General features: G+C 40.3%; 1 protein-coding gene across 1 annotated transcript in view; it reads right to left on the bottom strand.

Annotated features, from left to right (window-relative positions):
- The window catches only part of ADAM10 (ADAM metallopeptidase domain 10), a 42,452-nt gene extending 28,189 nt beyond the window's left edge, over positions 1-14,263 (bottom strand). The window contains exons 1-2 of the mRNA XM_084213498.1: positions 14,008-14,263; positions 5,710-5,860 (exon numbers count right to left, since the gene is read on the bottom strand). Coding sequence (XP_084069624.1) covers positions 5,710-5,860; positions 14,008-14,062 — 206 coding nt within the window. The 5' untranslated portion in view covers positions 14,063-14,263. The remainder of the gene's footprint in view (positions 1-5,709; positions 5,861-14,007) is intronic.
- Between the last annotated feature and the right edge of the window lie 168 nt (positions 14,264-14,431).

Genomic DNA, 14,431 nt, shown 5'->3' with positions numbered 1-14,431 from the left:
CAATACATTTAACCCATAGATTCAGCCTCCAGATTTTTTAACTTCATTTCAACTAAAAAATGCATAAGAACCCTGCTTCCCAATTCTCTGGAAGATCAAAAGATCAAACTGCTTTACCTACAAGCACCAGCATAGGGTGGGTTTGGTTTTGGTTTTTTTTTTTGACAAAACAGGTGTAGGAAGTGACACCTGATTCACAGGTGTCTTGTCTGACACGTTATCTGTCAAGGTATATAACTGAAAAGGTCCAATAGATGGGTAATGACTGAAGAATTGCCACAGAGCAGTGAATAATACTAAGACAACTACAGTAAGAACTAAAGATATCAATTTTTTTTTTCCTTTTCAAATTCAGGACAGCCTAAAATGAGTTGCAGCAAGTGAGTCTTGTAAAAAAATCGCTTAGTAAAATTCACGAAAATAATTCTCCTAAGTCTCACAAAGCCAACCAGTAGGTTCTATTTGATTACTGCTGAATCAACCTACTGAAGAAGTTGAGCTGTTCAGGGGTGTGTTTAAGTGCACATGGAATTGAAAGAGACACAACATACATTTTCAGATTAGTCCAGTAATACTGAATCTCCTTTTTGTTCTGACAGGCTTACAGAACACAGAAGGCAGATCCATTTTATGAATTGAGCCCTGTGCTGTATGGACAATTTAAAAAGTACTTAAATTAAAAGCCATAAAAAGAACATCTAGTGTAATAAAAACCTTTAGTTGACAATAAAAAGTCCTCTTTAATGCAACAGTAACTAGCTCAGTAACTTCAGTCCATCTCAGCATGGCAGCGTGCTCAGAACACCACTTCTAAAATTCAGCTTATCAAGTATTATTTCTCTGCAGGAATCCTCCTTTGTTTTCATAAACTAATCAAATACGGCCAACAATTATGTTGTTTAAACACATTTACCAGTTCTCAGTAATGAGGGCAATATGAAGGATTACAGATGACTACAGAATCAAGAATTTAAAAAAAACCCTCAGACCTAATTAAGAACTGAAATTTTGTGGTCCACAGCTTCCCTATAAGGACCACGTACAGACCATATGCTCCTACAAACATGTCTGAACAACTTACAGTAATTCTCAAAAAACAGAATTTTAGGCAAAATGTACAGAAAAAAATGTAGCTAAACTGTAAAACATCATAAAGAAATTATTGACATATCCTTAATTTAATAATAAGCAGGTGTTATCATGTGTTCAAGTACCACTTGAAAATTCAACTGTTCACTCAAGTTGTGTGGGCACCTTTCCCAAGCAAGAGTCATCAACTAATCTAGGAGTGTTGAAAGAGGGTGTGGATGGACAATTAACAGGATCAAGCAAAGAATTAGAAAGCGTAAGTTATTAGCAATGTATTAAATAAAAAGCTGACTGAAAATAGAGTTAGACAATACACAGACATAATTTTTCCCTTCTGAATGCACCAGCATCTCAGGAATTCCCAGTTCTGTCACTAGGTAAAAAGTACAGTTAGAATATAAGACATCATCCAAGTTTTTCAAGCTCTGTTCTCAAAATCACTATGAAGCATTCAGCATATTTCTGACATTCTACAGTGGATAGGAATTCAGGTCAAGATATTCTATGATTAATATATTGCAAATATTTCTACTGAAAAAGGGAAGAAAACTTTCCAGTTTCTCTGCAGGGGAAGAGCTGTGTCCAGACGTGAACAAGTGCAGGTGCACGTTTTGTGATCAGGTGAAAGCTGTATAAAATCCAATGAGTGATGTCCCAACTTCCTTTCTGAAACTACTGACATACCTTGACATGCAAAAGGAAGTTACTCTATTTAAAATGCTTCACTGTATCTCAAGGCAGTGTCAAAAGCATTGTTCTTCTTTGAATCAATCCATGTATTTTGGGGAATCTGTGGTATATTTTGCTTTCTGGGGGAAAGGGCTGTGGGGTGGGTTCAAAAACTGCTTTATATTAACCAAGTTCCTGGGATTAATACTGCGCACTCATTAACTTTGTGTGAGCCTTTCCTGGACTCAAAGGGCACCTTAAATTAAATCACCCTAGAACACTCAATATGAACTGGCAAGTGCAAGAGCTCTGATACACAACCAGGATCGTTTCAAACCTTCATATTCCTTCCAAGCTGAAGCATTACAGAAATAAGCACATTTTACACCACTGGGGAAGCAATAATGCTGATTAATCTAATACATGGTTTATTATTAAAAAGAATTAATAAGGATTTGTAGCTCAGTTTCAGCAATTTTAATTGTCCTATTAAGTTAGTATTTCAGCATTGAAGAGTGTGGCTCGTTCAGTCTAGTTCACTATATTTACCATAGGAAGTTGCATTTTATATTACCCAACAACAAAGATTTTGAAAATTTTCTATTCTGAGCAGTATATTGTGTGGCATCTAACTTTCAGATGAAAGTTACAGAGGAGGTTTCTCAGTGATAGCACATTTTACATTCATTTGTAGAATTGCTAAATCTGGTATGAAAAAAGGTAGCTTTGGGTTTAATTCCATCATTTCAGTATCTATTTCATTGTTTAACTATTAGCCCATTGTTAAATGGTCCCTTTCATTTGGTATAAATATGTAATATTTAAATTGTGGTTTTATTTTTTTCTTTTTTAACAGAAGGGTATGAGATACAGTTCTTATATCTAAACAGCCCATTGATGCTACTCACACAATCCTAATATACTGGTAGGTGCCAGCTATTTTCTGGACAATGAAACACTAAGTCTGATGAATGCTTATCTGCATATGTCAGCACTGCCACTAAAAAGGCTGGTACTGCATCCTCCCTCTCACCACTGCTGCTTAGTTCTGCACTCCTTCTCCTTAAAGCAAATTTGCCTCTACACTGAACAGAAGAACCAATTAACCTCAGTGAAAAATAAGCAGCCAAACCACTCTCCCATCTTGACCAGCCACGTGAGCAGCAGGTGCTTCCTTTGGCACACCCAAAAGATGAAGTTTAGAAGTGGTCACAGAGATACAGCCTGAGAACCACTGTGGCCCAACTTCACTTGCTGCTGCCAGCAGAGAACAGCAGTAAATATTAGGACAGCTTTTCCATTGTTTCCTGGCTACAAAACACAGCCATTTAATCAGAATCCAAACCAAAATACAAGACTGTCATTTCAGTCCTCATAAGTAGAAGCTATTTACTATATTTATTAAGTTAAGGGGGTGCAAGTTGGACAGCTGTGTGCCAATAAACCACTACACCTGGACAAACCCAAATGGACCATTTGGTAAAACGCCATTAAAAAAGATCAGGTATAAGTTTTCAGAATCTCAACTCTCACGTTGACTGAATGCCTTTAAGTTTCACCATCTGTTTTTAAATGCCACAGCACTTTAAAAGTCCACAGCCTATATGTACATCATTCAAGTGTTCTGCAAAAGCTTTATTTCCTACCTTCTCACAAAGTAACTCGAATACTTGATAGAAAGGTTTTACTTTTGTCCTTGGCAGTGATGACATAAATCACTTAGTTATTCACAATAAACCAGCTGCAACTGCAAAAAGCCAATCCTATTTATACAGCTTCTCAAACTGCTACATACCTTCAAAGCAAATGAACAGACTCTGTGAAGTAATACCAATTCACTCGATCCTTCCTAATTCATATTTAAAGCAAAATGAAAATATTTTTTAAGAACACATCCAAATTGATAAACAGGAACTTCGGACTATATTTACAACCTGTGAACTACCCTCTCTTTGGCAGGAAGTGTTAGATGTGCCACAGGAAACTACCCAAATCCTAGATTATGGACCGGTTTGACCTTACAGTCAGTTTCCAATTAGCCTCCTCAGTTAATGATGGATTTGTGCCTCAAACCATAGGGATTTATGATCAATTCCTCAGATAAACACCAACATTCTTCTTCATGAGTAAAGGCAGCTGTTACCAAAATACTTATAAACCTGATTGACTAAAGTCTGGTCTTCCTCTGTGAATTAAGAGAGGAAATTTTTTTTAGACATTATCCTATGTGCAACTACCATTTTTACAGGATAAGGATTTTCAACCCACCCTCTCACCACAAAGAGAACTCAGAGACTAAGCTAGCAGCTTTATCTTACAGAAGATTATTATGGGATCTTTACCAATGACAAGGTGAACCTGCTCAAGTTACCTGAAATGTGGCCTGGTCCCAGCAAGAGTGGTTTCATCCTTTCTCTATCACTCCTTCAAGTCACACTGATTTTTTCCCCCCAAATAATTTTTAGACAGATAGTGTACAGATGCTATTCCTTGCATGGCTTTAACTCTAGCAGTGTTAGCACAAGGATGATGCTGGGAATGTGGTTAGGCCAGTTTCTCTCTGCAGCAGTGCACACTTCAGTGAGCTTAAATTATCCACCAGCCTGCAGCTTAAAAGTGGCAGCATTAGGCTCAAACTGAACTTCACTGCCTTGAAAACCTTGCTGGAGATTTAAAAGTAGCAAGGTTTACACTGTGGGGAGCCTCTGGAGCATTCTACTCTGCAGGCCTGTTTATTAGAACAATTTAAAAGGGAAAACTAGAGACTGCCAGCAAAGCTACAGCAAAGACACCAGCACTATGACTCTTCTTTAAACAATAGAATTCCTTGGACTAAAAATCACACTTGAAAACAAGGTTTTAAGGACAGGGCTTCAATATCAGGATTTGGGTTGTAGTTCCACAGCATTTAGAAATGCAACCCTAATGCTGGCCTTCCAGGAGCATGCATTGAAATTCAGTCATTACATCAGAAACCTCCAGGAACAACACTTCATTCCCTGAAGAAATGACAAGCTGGCACAAAACCAAAACACTTGCTCAAAAAACAATCTCCCAAACAGATTCAGGAGACCCAGGTTTACATTTTCTCTGTTAAATTGCTTTCGTTTTGACGTATGGCTAACAATTATTTATCAAGTTCTAAATACTTAAATTGTAACTGAAATAACAAGAAAAACAAGGGCATTACACATTCTTGAAATATATTAAGGGAGTGGTGCTGCAAAGGAGGGAGTCACAGAAACTAAGATACCGACACAAATATTATAACTTTCTTCCTGTTATCCTGGGTTATAAAAAAGCAGGCAATTCCAAATTGCAATGAGATCTTCCTAAGTGAAAACCTACAAATTATACTTCAGTTGGTCACACTGAATATCTAACTTTAGTACTGGATCTTACACGTTAAATGCAAGGCAAAGCATGTCCTGTAACAGTAACCATCTTTCCTCATGTCAGATAATTTCTAAATTTCACAATAGCACAAAAAATCAGGTAACACCAGTACACACAAAACAGATCATTTTTAGCCTATTCTGTAGCTTCAAATGCAATTTGAAATGTTACTTTTTCTCAATTACATTTTCTCAGGCAGTTTGGCACAATTCTTGGGAAAAAAAAATACGAAGAAAAAACCAATTATATATGCAACAAAAACCTGCATTATAAACTCAGAATCAATTACCATTCTGTTTCAAGTATGATTCCATTATTTAAGCTTCAAAGTGTATTAATAGTTACCATCAGATGTTTGAAGAAATGCTTGCAAGAAACAACTTCATACCTAAAGTGGACATGAGAGAAAATACTTCATAGAAACTGCAGACAGTGCAATGTGGTGTATTCCAGCTAATGTTATTTTGGTGGTTGTATTTCATCCTTTCCATTTCACTACAATTAAAACACACAAATAAAATATTTAAAGCAATCACCTTTTAAGATATCACTAACCTTCCATGAGCATGGAAATCCAGGCGCAAGAACTGCTCTTCATGTGACACTGCTCTTTTGGCACGCTGGTGTTTTTGGTGTAACAAATCCACGTCATAGGACAGTCCTTCATAATGTCTAATGTACTTATTTAGAGGATTTCCATACTGGCCTGAAAAAAGGAGACAAGCAAGGTTTTAACCATGGCATGGCAGACCTGTGGTGCAAAGCAGTTGGTAACAAGGACCCAAATTCCACATTATATCCATTGTAACTTATTTTTCTCCTTTGTACACATCAGATTCATTCTACTCTAATCCCAGGACACAAAATCTGCAGCTACAAGTGCATCAGATGGGCCTTTGAAAGCATCTTCTACTTGAATTTCAATACAAGTATAGTTCATTTACTCCAAAACTACCCCACAATGCAAACTACATCACTGTCAAGAGGAATGCTTGAGAGATGTTTTAGAAAAGCACTCCTGATTCAAAATAAGAAGTGCAACAGCCAAATATCTCTTTTCAGGTTCCCTGAAATTGTGCTTCCAACTTCACTCTGCAGTCATGACACCACACCACACGATCTGCTCAGAATGTTTGCATTCTACATGTGAAATATCCAGGGAAATTAAGAGCAAATCATGACACCTAGCAACACATTTTGTGTCACATGGAATGTTCTACCACATGGAAAAGTTTTATTAAAATGTATCTCCGGAGATGTAGATTCAGTTCAGTCTATTTTGTACAATTCCTTCTAGGGTAATATCTATGCCTTATGTTAAAATGAGTTCATGGCAGAAAATGGCAAAGATTTTCACCCTCCTATCCTGATGGAGGAAGAGACACTAATCACTAAAGGAACCCCAAAATACAACTTGTGGAGAAAACCACAAGAACTCTGAATTATGCAAGAAGAAACAATACTAGCTCATAATCAATTTAAGTTCAAACCAACCTAAATGTTAGTTCTCAGGCACTACATGTGGTATTTTTCTTCAGATATCTAAAAAGATGGCCAAGTAAATGAATGCTTTAAATGCATTGCTTACATTTAACAGCCATGTGCACAAGATGATATTGCTGTATCTGTTTAAAATTCAATTAATGCTATACTGCAGAGAAATCCCATTCAAATTTACTCACAGTACTGTAGGCTTTTGCAAATGTTGACTCTTCATTGTTAACTGCAAATACATTCCAACAACAAAACTTCATTCTAATTCCCTCTCACTCTTACGTCTTAAAATACATGTCATCCATTCTCACTCAGCTTTCCAAAAAGGAAAGCATCTTAGGCACCTTAAAATGTTTAAAATGTGTGGTTCAAGGAAGTCTACATTATTTCTAATCCCAGTAGGACACAGAATCATTACAAAGTTTCAGTAACTAGCAGTTTTGAGGATGCAGAATGTTGTCTGTGTCTGTTGTTTCTCTCATCATTTCCAACAGAATCCCTCCAAAATTAACCATAACACCTCCTACAACCCAAGAACTCCTATGTACCAATCAAACTGGCCTGAGATCATGCACAATATACATGTGCCTGACTACAGATACATGTTTTCCAATTCCAGGTGTATGACCCAGAAGTGTCAAAATTTAAGAAGACAAGTTTAAAAATTAATTGATATAGGCTAAAACTTAAAAGTTTTAATTGTTAAATGAACCTGAATCTAGACTACTATATTAAAAACTTGCTTTAAGAACTTGATCAAAACTAGAGAGTAAGTACACTGGAGAATGTGTAAACTCCTGTGCTTCAGAATCATCTTTAAATTTTCTGTGATAGGAAGCTTGTAATAATGCACTCCTTAAAATGTTACAGACCATTTTTCTTCTTAGTATTGCAAGATACACTTTGAACAGCTTCAGACACCCAGAAAAAAATTTTTTTGAAGTGTGACAACTTACTGAAGACCCAATAACACTTGGCACTGGATCCAGGTCTCATGACCACATGAAAAGATGAGAGACAGCATTTAACTGAGTCACAAAGAATAGTTTTTAAGTGCTAACTACTGTGACAAGACAGCAAAAGACTATTGACATTAGAAGTTTTATAACTGTTCTCTCTGCTAAGGAAAAGCAGAGGGTTTCAAGCAAAGCTATTTCTTCTTAACAACAACAAAAAATTAATACACTTGGTATGATCACACAGGGAAACAACACTTTCCCCTTTCTCCAAAACTTAAAGAACTCCTTATGTTTTAAGTACTCTCATAGCAAACACTTAACACAAACACTCCTGCTGCTCTCTTCTTGCTTAAGCAGAGCAGCTGCACACCACCTAGAGCATTATGGCTTCTCCAAAAAGGGACTTTATGCTTCAAAATTAACAGTTCCCCTTCCAGAAACCTCTATAACATCAACATTGCTAAAGCATTCAAAATCTGCAACTGATCACACTCTCCTTGTAATCAAACCAGCTACCTACCAAAAGGGATTATCTTCTTTACAAAGGTAGCTTAATAAGTAGCTCAACCATAGTAACACAAGAATCTATAGAGGATTCTGAGGCAAAAGTTCATTAAACTGAGGTACATGAGGCACATAGAACTGCTGGCTCCAGTTTCTGTAATTAGAAGACTATCAAAAATGAAGAAGTCTTTCACAGAATCTGGAAGTGGCACACCCCAAGAAATCATTATGATAGCACACACCAGATCCCAACCTCTGTTACAAACTTCTGCTGTTATTTTCTGTACATGAAAAACCAGGGGTTTGGGTTTTTTAACAGAGATTGCCTGACAAAGATCTTTTCAATTAAGGATACAGTCAGGAAGCTCGCAGTAAGAAACACTGAACCACGAACACCTAAATGTAGTTTATGGGAGCTGCTCTGCAAATTCCATGTGTCATGCTACCATCAACAAAACAAAACAGCGTGATGCCTTCCAGGCAATCTGGTGGAATAAAACAACATTACACTCCACCTAGACACTAAGCTAGGAGACAGAAACCCTTTAGGATACAGACATCAGAGACTGACAAGGGGATGGCTTTTGAACTTGACAGTATAGTCTTCCAAAGACTTGCTAAACTAGATGTGGCATTTCCTGTGACAAATTCCCTGCAGGAACGAAGCCTTACTCTCACCAGCTTAGAACCAAACACCGGAAAGGATTTAAAACAGAATCCAGCAGAGCATTTAGGCAAATGTCTCAATGTGCCAGTCCCTGTGAAAGATGTTTTGTGTGTGAGGATATACAACTCTTCAGGATCCCTAGAGAGCTGTGAAGCATCTACAGTTGTTGTTGTTGTTGTGAACAAACAAATCCCACTGGACAGGTATGGAGTCTGAGACATGTACTCTCACCTTCTAACCAGCCTTATGCAAAGGCTAAATTGGATCATCCATGTGATTTGAGCTGTAAGCTTCCTGGCACAAGGTGAGCAAACACATATAACAGTTGTCTGATGGTATGTGCTCAATGATTCCCTGGTCAGTCATTTCCTCAGTGAAAACCATGAAGAGCTCCTCCCCCCAGACAAACCCTTCCCAGTCTGCAGGAGAGAAGCAGCACCTGCAGCAGATGACACGAGCAAGGGAACACTTCAGCCACCTGAATATACACAAGTCCACAGGATCAGATGGGATGCAACCAGGAGTGCTGAGGGGGCTGGCTGACACCCCTTCAAGGCTTCCATCACCTTCCTAAAAGGTTACTGTTATAGAGGGGACCTCCTGACAAATGTTGGCCCCATCTTCAAGGAGGGCCTGGAGAATTACAGGCTGGTCAGACTAATATCAGTGTCTGTGGAGATTCTGGAGGACATTTTTATGGAAGCTAGCTCCATGCACAAAAAAACGGACTAGTAATAAACAGTACTGAAAGTTTACCCATGTAAATATAAATATCTATCAATTTTATACACATCATTATAAAACAGAATAATATTTAACTTCCCATAAGAGAATAAATCAAGCATGCACTGTTCTAAAAGATGAAGTTTGCATTAAACCACTCAGATAAAGACTTGCATGACACAAATGCAAATAGCTCAAGCACAACTCGAGTTTGTTAGTGGGGTGGAAAAAAGCACAGAATACAACTTTGACAGAGTATCAGAAATTGTTCAGAAGCCAAGCTAACTCACCAGACAAGTCTTATTACTGCAAGCATCATCACTAATTTGCAGATTTAAAATGCCAGCATGTGATAAACATCTTGTAGAGAATTATTATTATAATTTCAATTAAGATAATCAAAGCAACTTTTGCTTCAAGTTATTTTCAACATGGAGTTTATCTATCTTACAAAAAGCTCCATTTACATGGGATATTAAAGAATGTACGCTGCATTCAGATTTAGCAAGGCAGAAATTCTACCATATTCCTCCTGACTTGGACTTCTCCGAAGAATTTATTCAGGCTGTTGTTTCCGAACTGCAAGCAGAAGGGCAGGCCCTGCTGCCCTCTTACATCTACTCTGCTTCCATTCTTCCCTTGCACTGGCACTAGGTTCAGCTGAAAAAAATATGCTCTCTCTTCTGGTCAAGTGAGTTTTTGGTGAAAGAAAAACATGTAATCAAGAAGTCAAGTCAGGATCATTTCCCTTCACTGGAGCCTCCATTTAGGGCATGGTCAGACAGTATGGCAACACCAGTGCAAGCAGATGTCTGCTTTTATTGACTCTCTTCCCCTCCACCCTGTGAAAGTCCCAGTTCTTCTTCCCCATCAGGGCTGGGTTTGCTCAATAAAGCAACTCTAGTTACACATCTGGCAGGAACTGATTAATTTTTTTTTCTTTGGATTGACTTCTCATGCCAGGAGGAGAGGTGGGAGTGCATGGCCAGGGCAGGACCACCAGACAGCAACAACTCAGTACAGCAGCTCTGCCATGCTGCAAAATGAACCTTTGGATCTTTTAAAAGTATAAATAAACTGCAGTCTGAGGCTTTTGGGCAACAGTAGGTGAGAGCAATCACCTAAACACCTGATTTTATTTATTTTTAATTACCATAGGCATTTCTGAAACAACCATCTGAGAGCTGTCTTGACTACGCACTGTCTCAGCCATAATGTTTTTATTTTAAACTCCAAATAAATGCTGCAGGCTAAATGCTGCCATATTTATGAAGGCTACTGTTCTTCTCAATTTATAATAAGAACACAACTAAATCACTCAGATGCTGATAGCTCATAAATGCCTTCCCACAACTCCCCCATGTGTCCAGAAAAAAAGCAGAATTTCTCCCATGCTCACTGGGAAATAGGCAGTTCAATATCCAGCAGCACAAGACACTAAGATACAACTTGGAAAACCTAGCAACATAAAAAGAGCATGTTGTACCAGTGACAACTATTTATCATATATTTGCAGCGATATTCAACATTTCATCAGCCTAGCCAAAGCATGGTCACTTCTTGTTAAATCCAAGCTTGTCAGAGACCTCAACAGCTCTCCTTTGTGTTTGCTATTGCTCTTTCCCTTTTTTTTTTTAATGACCCTTAGGTAGAAAGAGAGGTTAAATTAGTTATTTCCACTCCTCTAGGAACATCATTATGTATGGATAATTAAGTACTGATTAATATACCTGCATGCATCTTCATCACATGCAACAAAGCATGCTGCAAAAAGCTGCCAATAATATTACCCAACTTAAGCACCACTTCACACACATCAAAATTCACGACAGCATCAGTGAGTGAAGAAATGCCTTAAGCCAAGCAATTCCAGGGGTGTTGGGAAAAGGCTGAGATGCACTTTTAAAAAAAGAATTCTTAAAAGTCAAGGTACATATACCCTATCTCAACTAGACACCATATACCAGAAACTAAATTCTAGCTTTCCCTAATTACTAACAGAAAGAAAACAAAATAAATGGTGTGGCTCTTCCTTCTTATACTATTTAAACAGTATTCAAACTGACCTGCTGATCCACTGGTTTTATGAAGGTGGTATTTATGCAGAGGAAGCAAAGAAAGCAGAAGAAAACAGTAGAAGTGATCTAACACCAGAACCTGATCAAGAATGTTTCTGGGCATATTAGGCCAAACTTCTGATAACGTGTCTGCTTCAACCACACAGACATAACCTACCAAAAGCTATGAAGCAGTCCAAGACAGACTCTGCAGTACATTTCACAGTGCAGTAGCACTACTGATTGCTTTTGATTGCATTCCCCTCACATAATTTTAAGAACAACATAAACGTCAACTGAAAATATTTTTTTTAAGAAAATTAAGAGGTTTTACTAAACCTTTTTGAATAAACCATCCAAATTATGCTGCAGCATTTTTTAGAAGTTGATTTTATGGTTCATACTTAGCTGTGAGCTAATGTTACAGCTGGTTCTGTTAATCTATACCTTTCTATCTAGAATACGTAGAGTGCGTGCACAGGCACAAGGCCTTGTGCAGTTCTGAAAGAGTTCAAACTCGGGTATCCTGTAAATATACTCTAATCTCAGACCAAACATACAAACCCCTAATTATTTTTAAAGTGGAGATTAATGAAATTTCCAACACGATTACTATTTAATACCTATGTAGCTTAAAACCTTCAAGATCTGTGTAAGATTAATGAGACCAGATGCACTGCACATAAATGAAACGTAAGTCGTTGGGGTCTTATCAGTCCTTTCCAGTTTGCACTGCTCTCACAGTAACTTCTTTAAGAATCATGAACTTGCCCTTCCCCCACAGATATTAATGTCTGCCTAGAAGGAAAAATACACAAATGAAGAACTCTCTTTTTCAATAAATAAAAATATTTGCAGTATATAAGAAACTCTAGAAATGTGAACACAGATAAAATAGATCTTCCTAAACTTAAAAGTCTATTTTTAATTTAACACAGAACTATGGCAAATCTTTTGTAATTACATTCTGACTTTTACAAAAAAATGTTCTAGTGGATATTTTAGAGATGTGTATTGGCACTATCACTAGATTTCTATCCATGACATGCACTTCTACCAACTCATAGTGAGGTGGGCTTCCTAGTGCCTAGAAATGTTGAAGGTGCCCATTCTTCCCTCAAAGAAAAAAATTAACAGGAATTTCTGAAATACATTTAATGAACTTTTGTCTATGTATCTAGAGGACTGCACCTCACATTTTTACTACGATTTTTAAGGCACAACTGCCTTCCTGGAATGAAACAGTGAAAACAACCCTCACAACCGGTTAATTAATTATTTTGAGTTAGTTCTGTGCCAGCACCTTTTAGTTCAGAAAACAAGGATGCCTTGAAAGCATGCAAACAATTAAGTCTGAAATATCTCGATAGCTTACAAAAATTTACGAAGAAAAACCTAAATTCTTTGGTGCATCCCACTCCTAATCATATAAATAACAGGATGGCTTCTGACCATGCAAATAACCCTGCTTTTTTTCTCGCGGCTTAGCCACAAGCACAAGCTACTGAAGTTTCCCATACTTTGATGCTACTTTTCGAGAATGTGTGGAAGACCAGCATTTAGCTCTAGCTTCTTTGTTAATAAACCTACATATTGATGCACACAGAGGCAGAGCCCAGATAAATCAGAGAGGTGCCAAATGAAACAGAGGAAACAAGTCTTTATCAGTTGTTCCACCCACAGTTCTCTAGAAACACCCTCCCAAGTCCACCCTTTCCGAAACTCTTTCTCTGTACAAAGTCGAAACTATTTTCCCTACTATAATTTGCCCAATCAAACATGACCAGACGCAGTGGAGAAACTGCCCAGTTCCTAATGCCGAGAAACAATTCCTAACGGGAGCCGATACAGTTACACGTCCCATAAACACAAGGGAGTTTTGCCCCGGCCTGGGAGAGCGGAGACCCTCCTGGAAGTCACGGTCACACTTCGGGAAGAACCCGGGCTCCTCGTTTATTTCCTTAAGCTGAACTTTCCGCCTGCCCGTCCTTCCCGGTTTGGGGGAGAGAGAAGCGGCCGCGAGGGCAGGGAGCCGGGAAGCGGCCACCGGGACCGGGCGGGAAGTCCTGAGGGACGGAAGAGGAGCCGGGAGGGGAAAACAAACACAGGCGAGCGCGGAGAGAAGGACCCGAGGGGGAAGAAGAGCGGAGGACAACTGACCCGGTCTTCGGCGGGGAAAGTCCCGGGGAAGGCGTGGGGGCGCCAGGCCGGCCCCGGGCGGCGGGGGAGAGGCCCGGGTGGGCTGCAGCGGCGGGCGGAACGGGGAGCCCGGCTGGCGGCCCAGCCGCGGCCCTGGCGCCGGGGCGCCCCGGAGAGCGGGGCCCGCCGCCCCCGGCCCCGAGCGCCGGAGACGGGAGAGAGAAAGAGAGAGAGAGAGGGGGAAGAAGCAGGGGGAGAGGAAGGGAGACGGCCCCAAACCAGGGCCCCGCGAGGCCGGGCGGCTCCTCACCTCCAGCGCCCGCAGCGCAGGAGCACAGCAGGATTATCGTCCCCGCCAGATCCATCTCCACCGGGCGCAGGCCCCGCCGCCGCCGCCTACCCACGGCACATCCGCCCCAGACCGGCGCCGGGCGGGATGGGGAGGGGCGAGCTGGGCGCCTCCCTCCGCTTTGTCCCCCGCCGCTCCGGAGGACTGTTCCCGCCCACGGAACGGCCGCGGATCGCCCGGGATCGACGGCTCTCCCGACAGCGCTGCCCCCCCTCCCTCCGCTCCGCGCGCCGCCGCTCCCTCCGCCCGCGCGCGCGCCAGACGCCGCCGGCGGGGCGGGGCCGCGGGACACGCCCAGAGCGCGCGGAACGCCCCGCCCGCCCCGCGCGCAAGGGGGCGGGGCCCGACGGAAGGGGCGGGGCTCAGTGAATACGCCCCGGGGCGG

Source organism: Fringilla coelebs, assembly GCF_963513975.1.
Source record: "Fringilla coelebs genome assembly, chromosome: 12".
Taxonomy (NCBI): Eukaryota; Metazoa; Chordata; class Aves; order Passeriformes; family Fringillidae; genus Fringilla; species Fringilla coelebs.
Note: the sequence above shows the minus strand (reverse complement) of the source record. Positions and strands in the feature narration are given on the sequence as shown.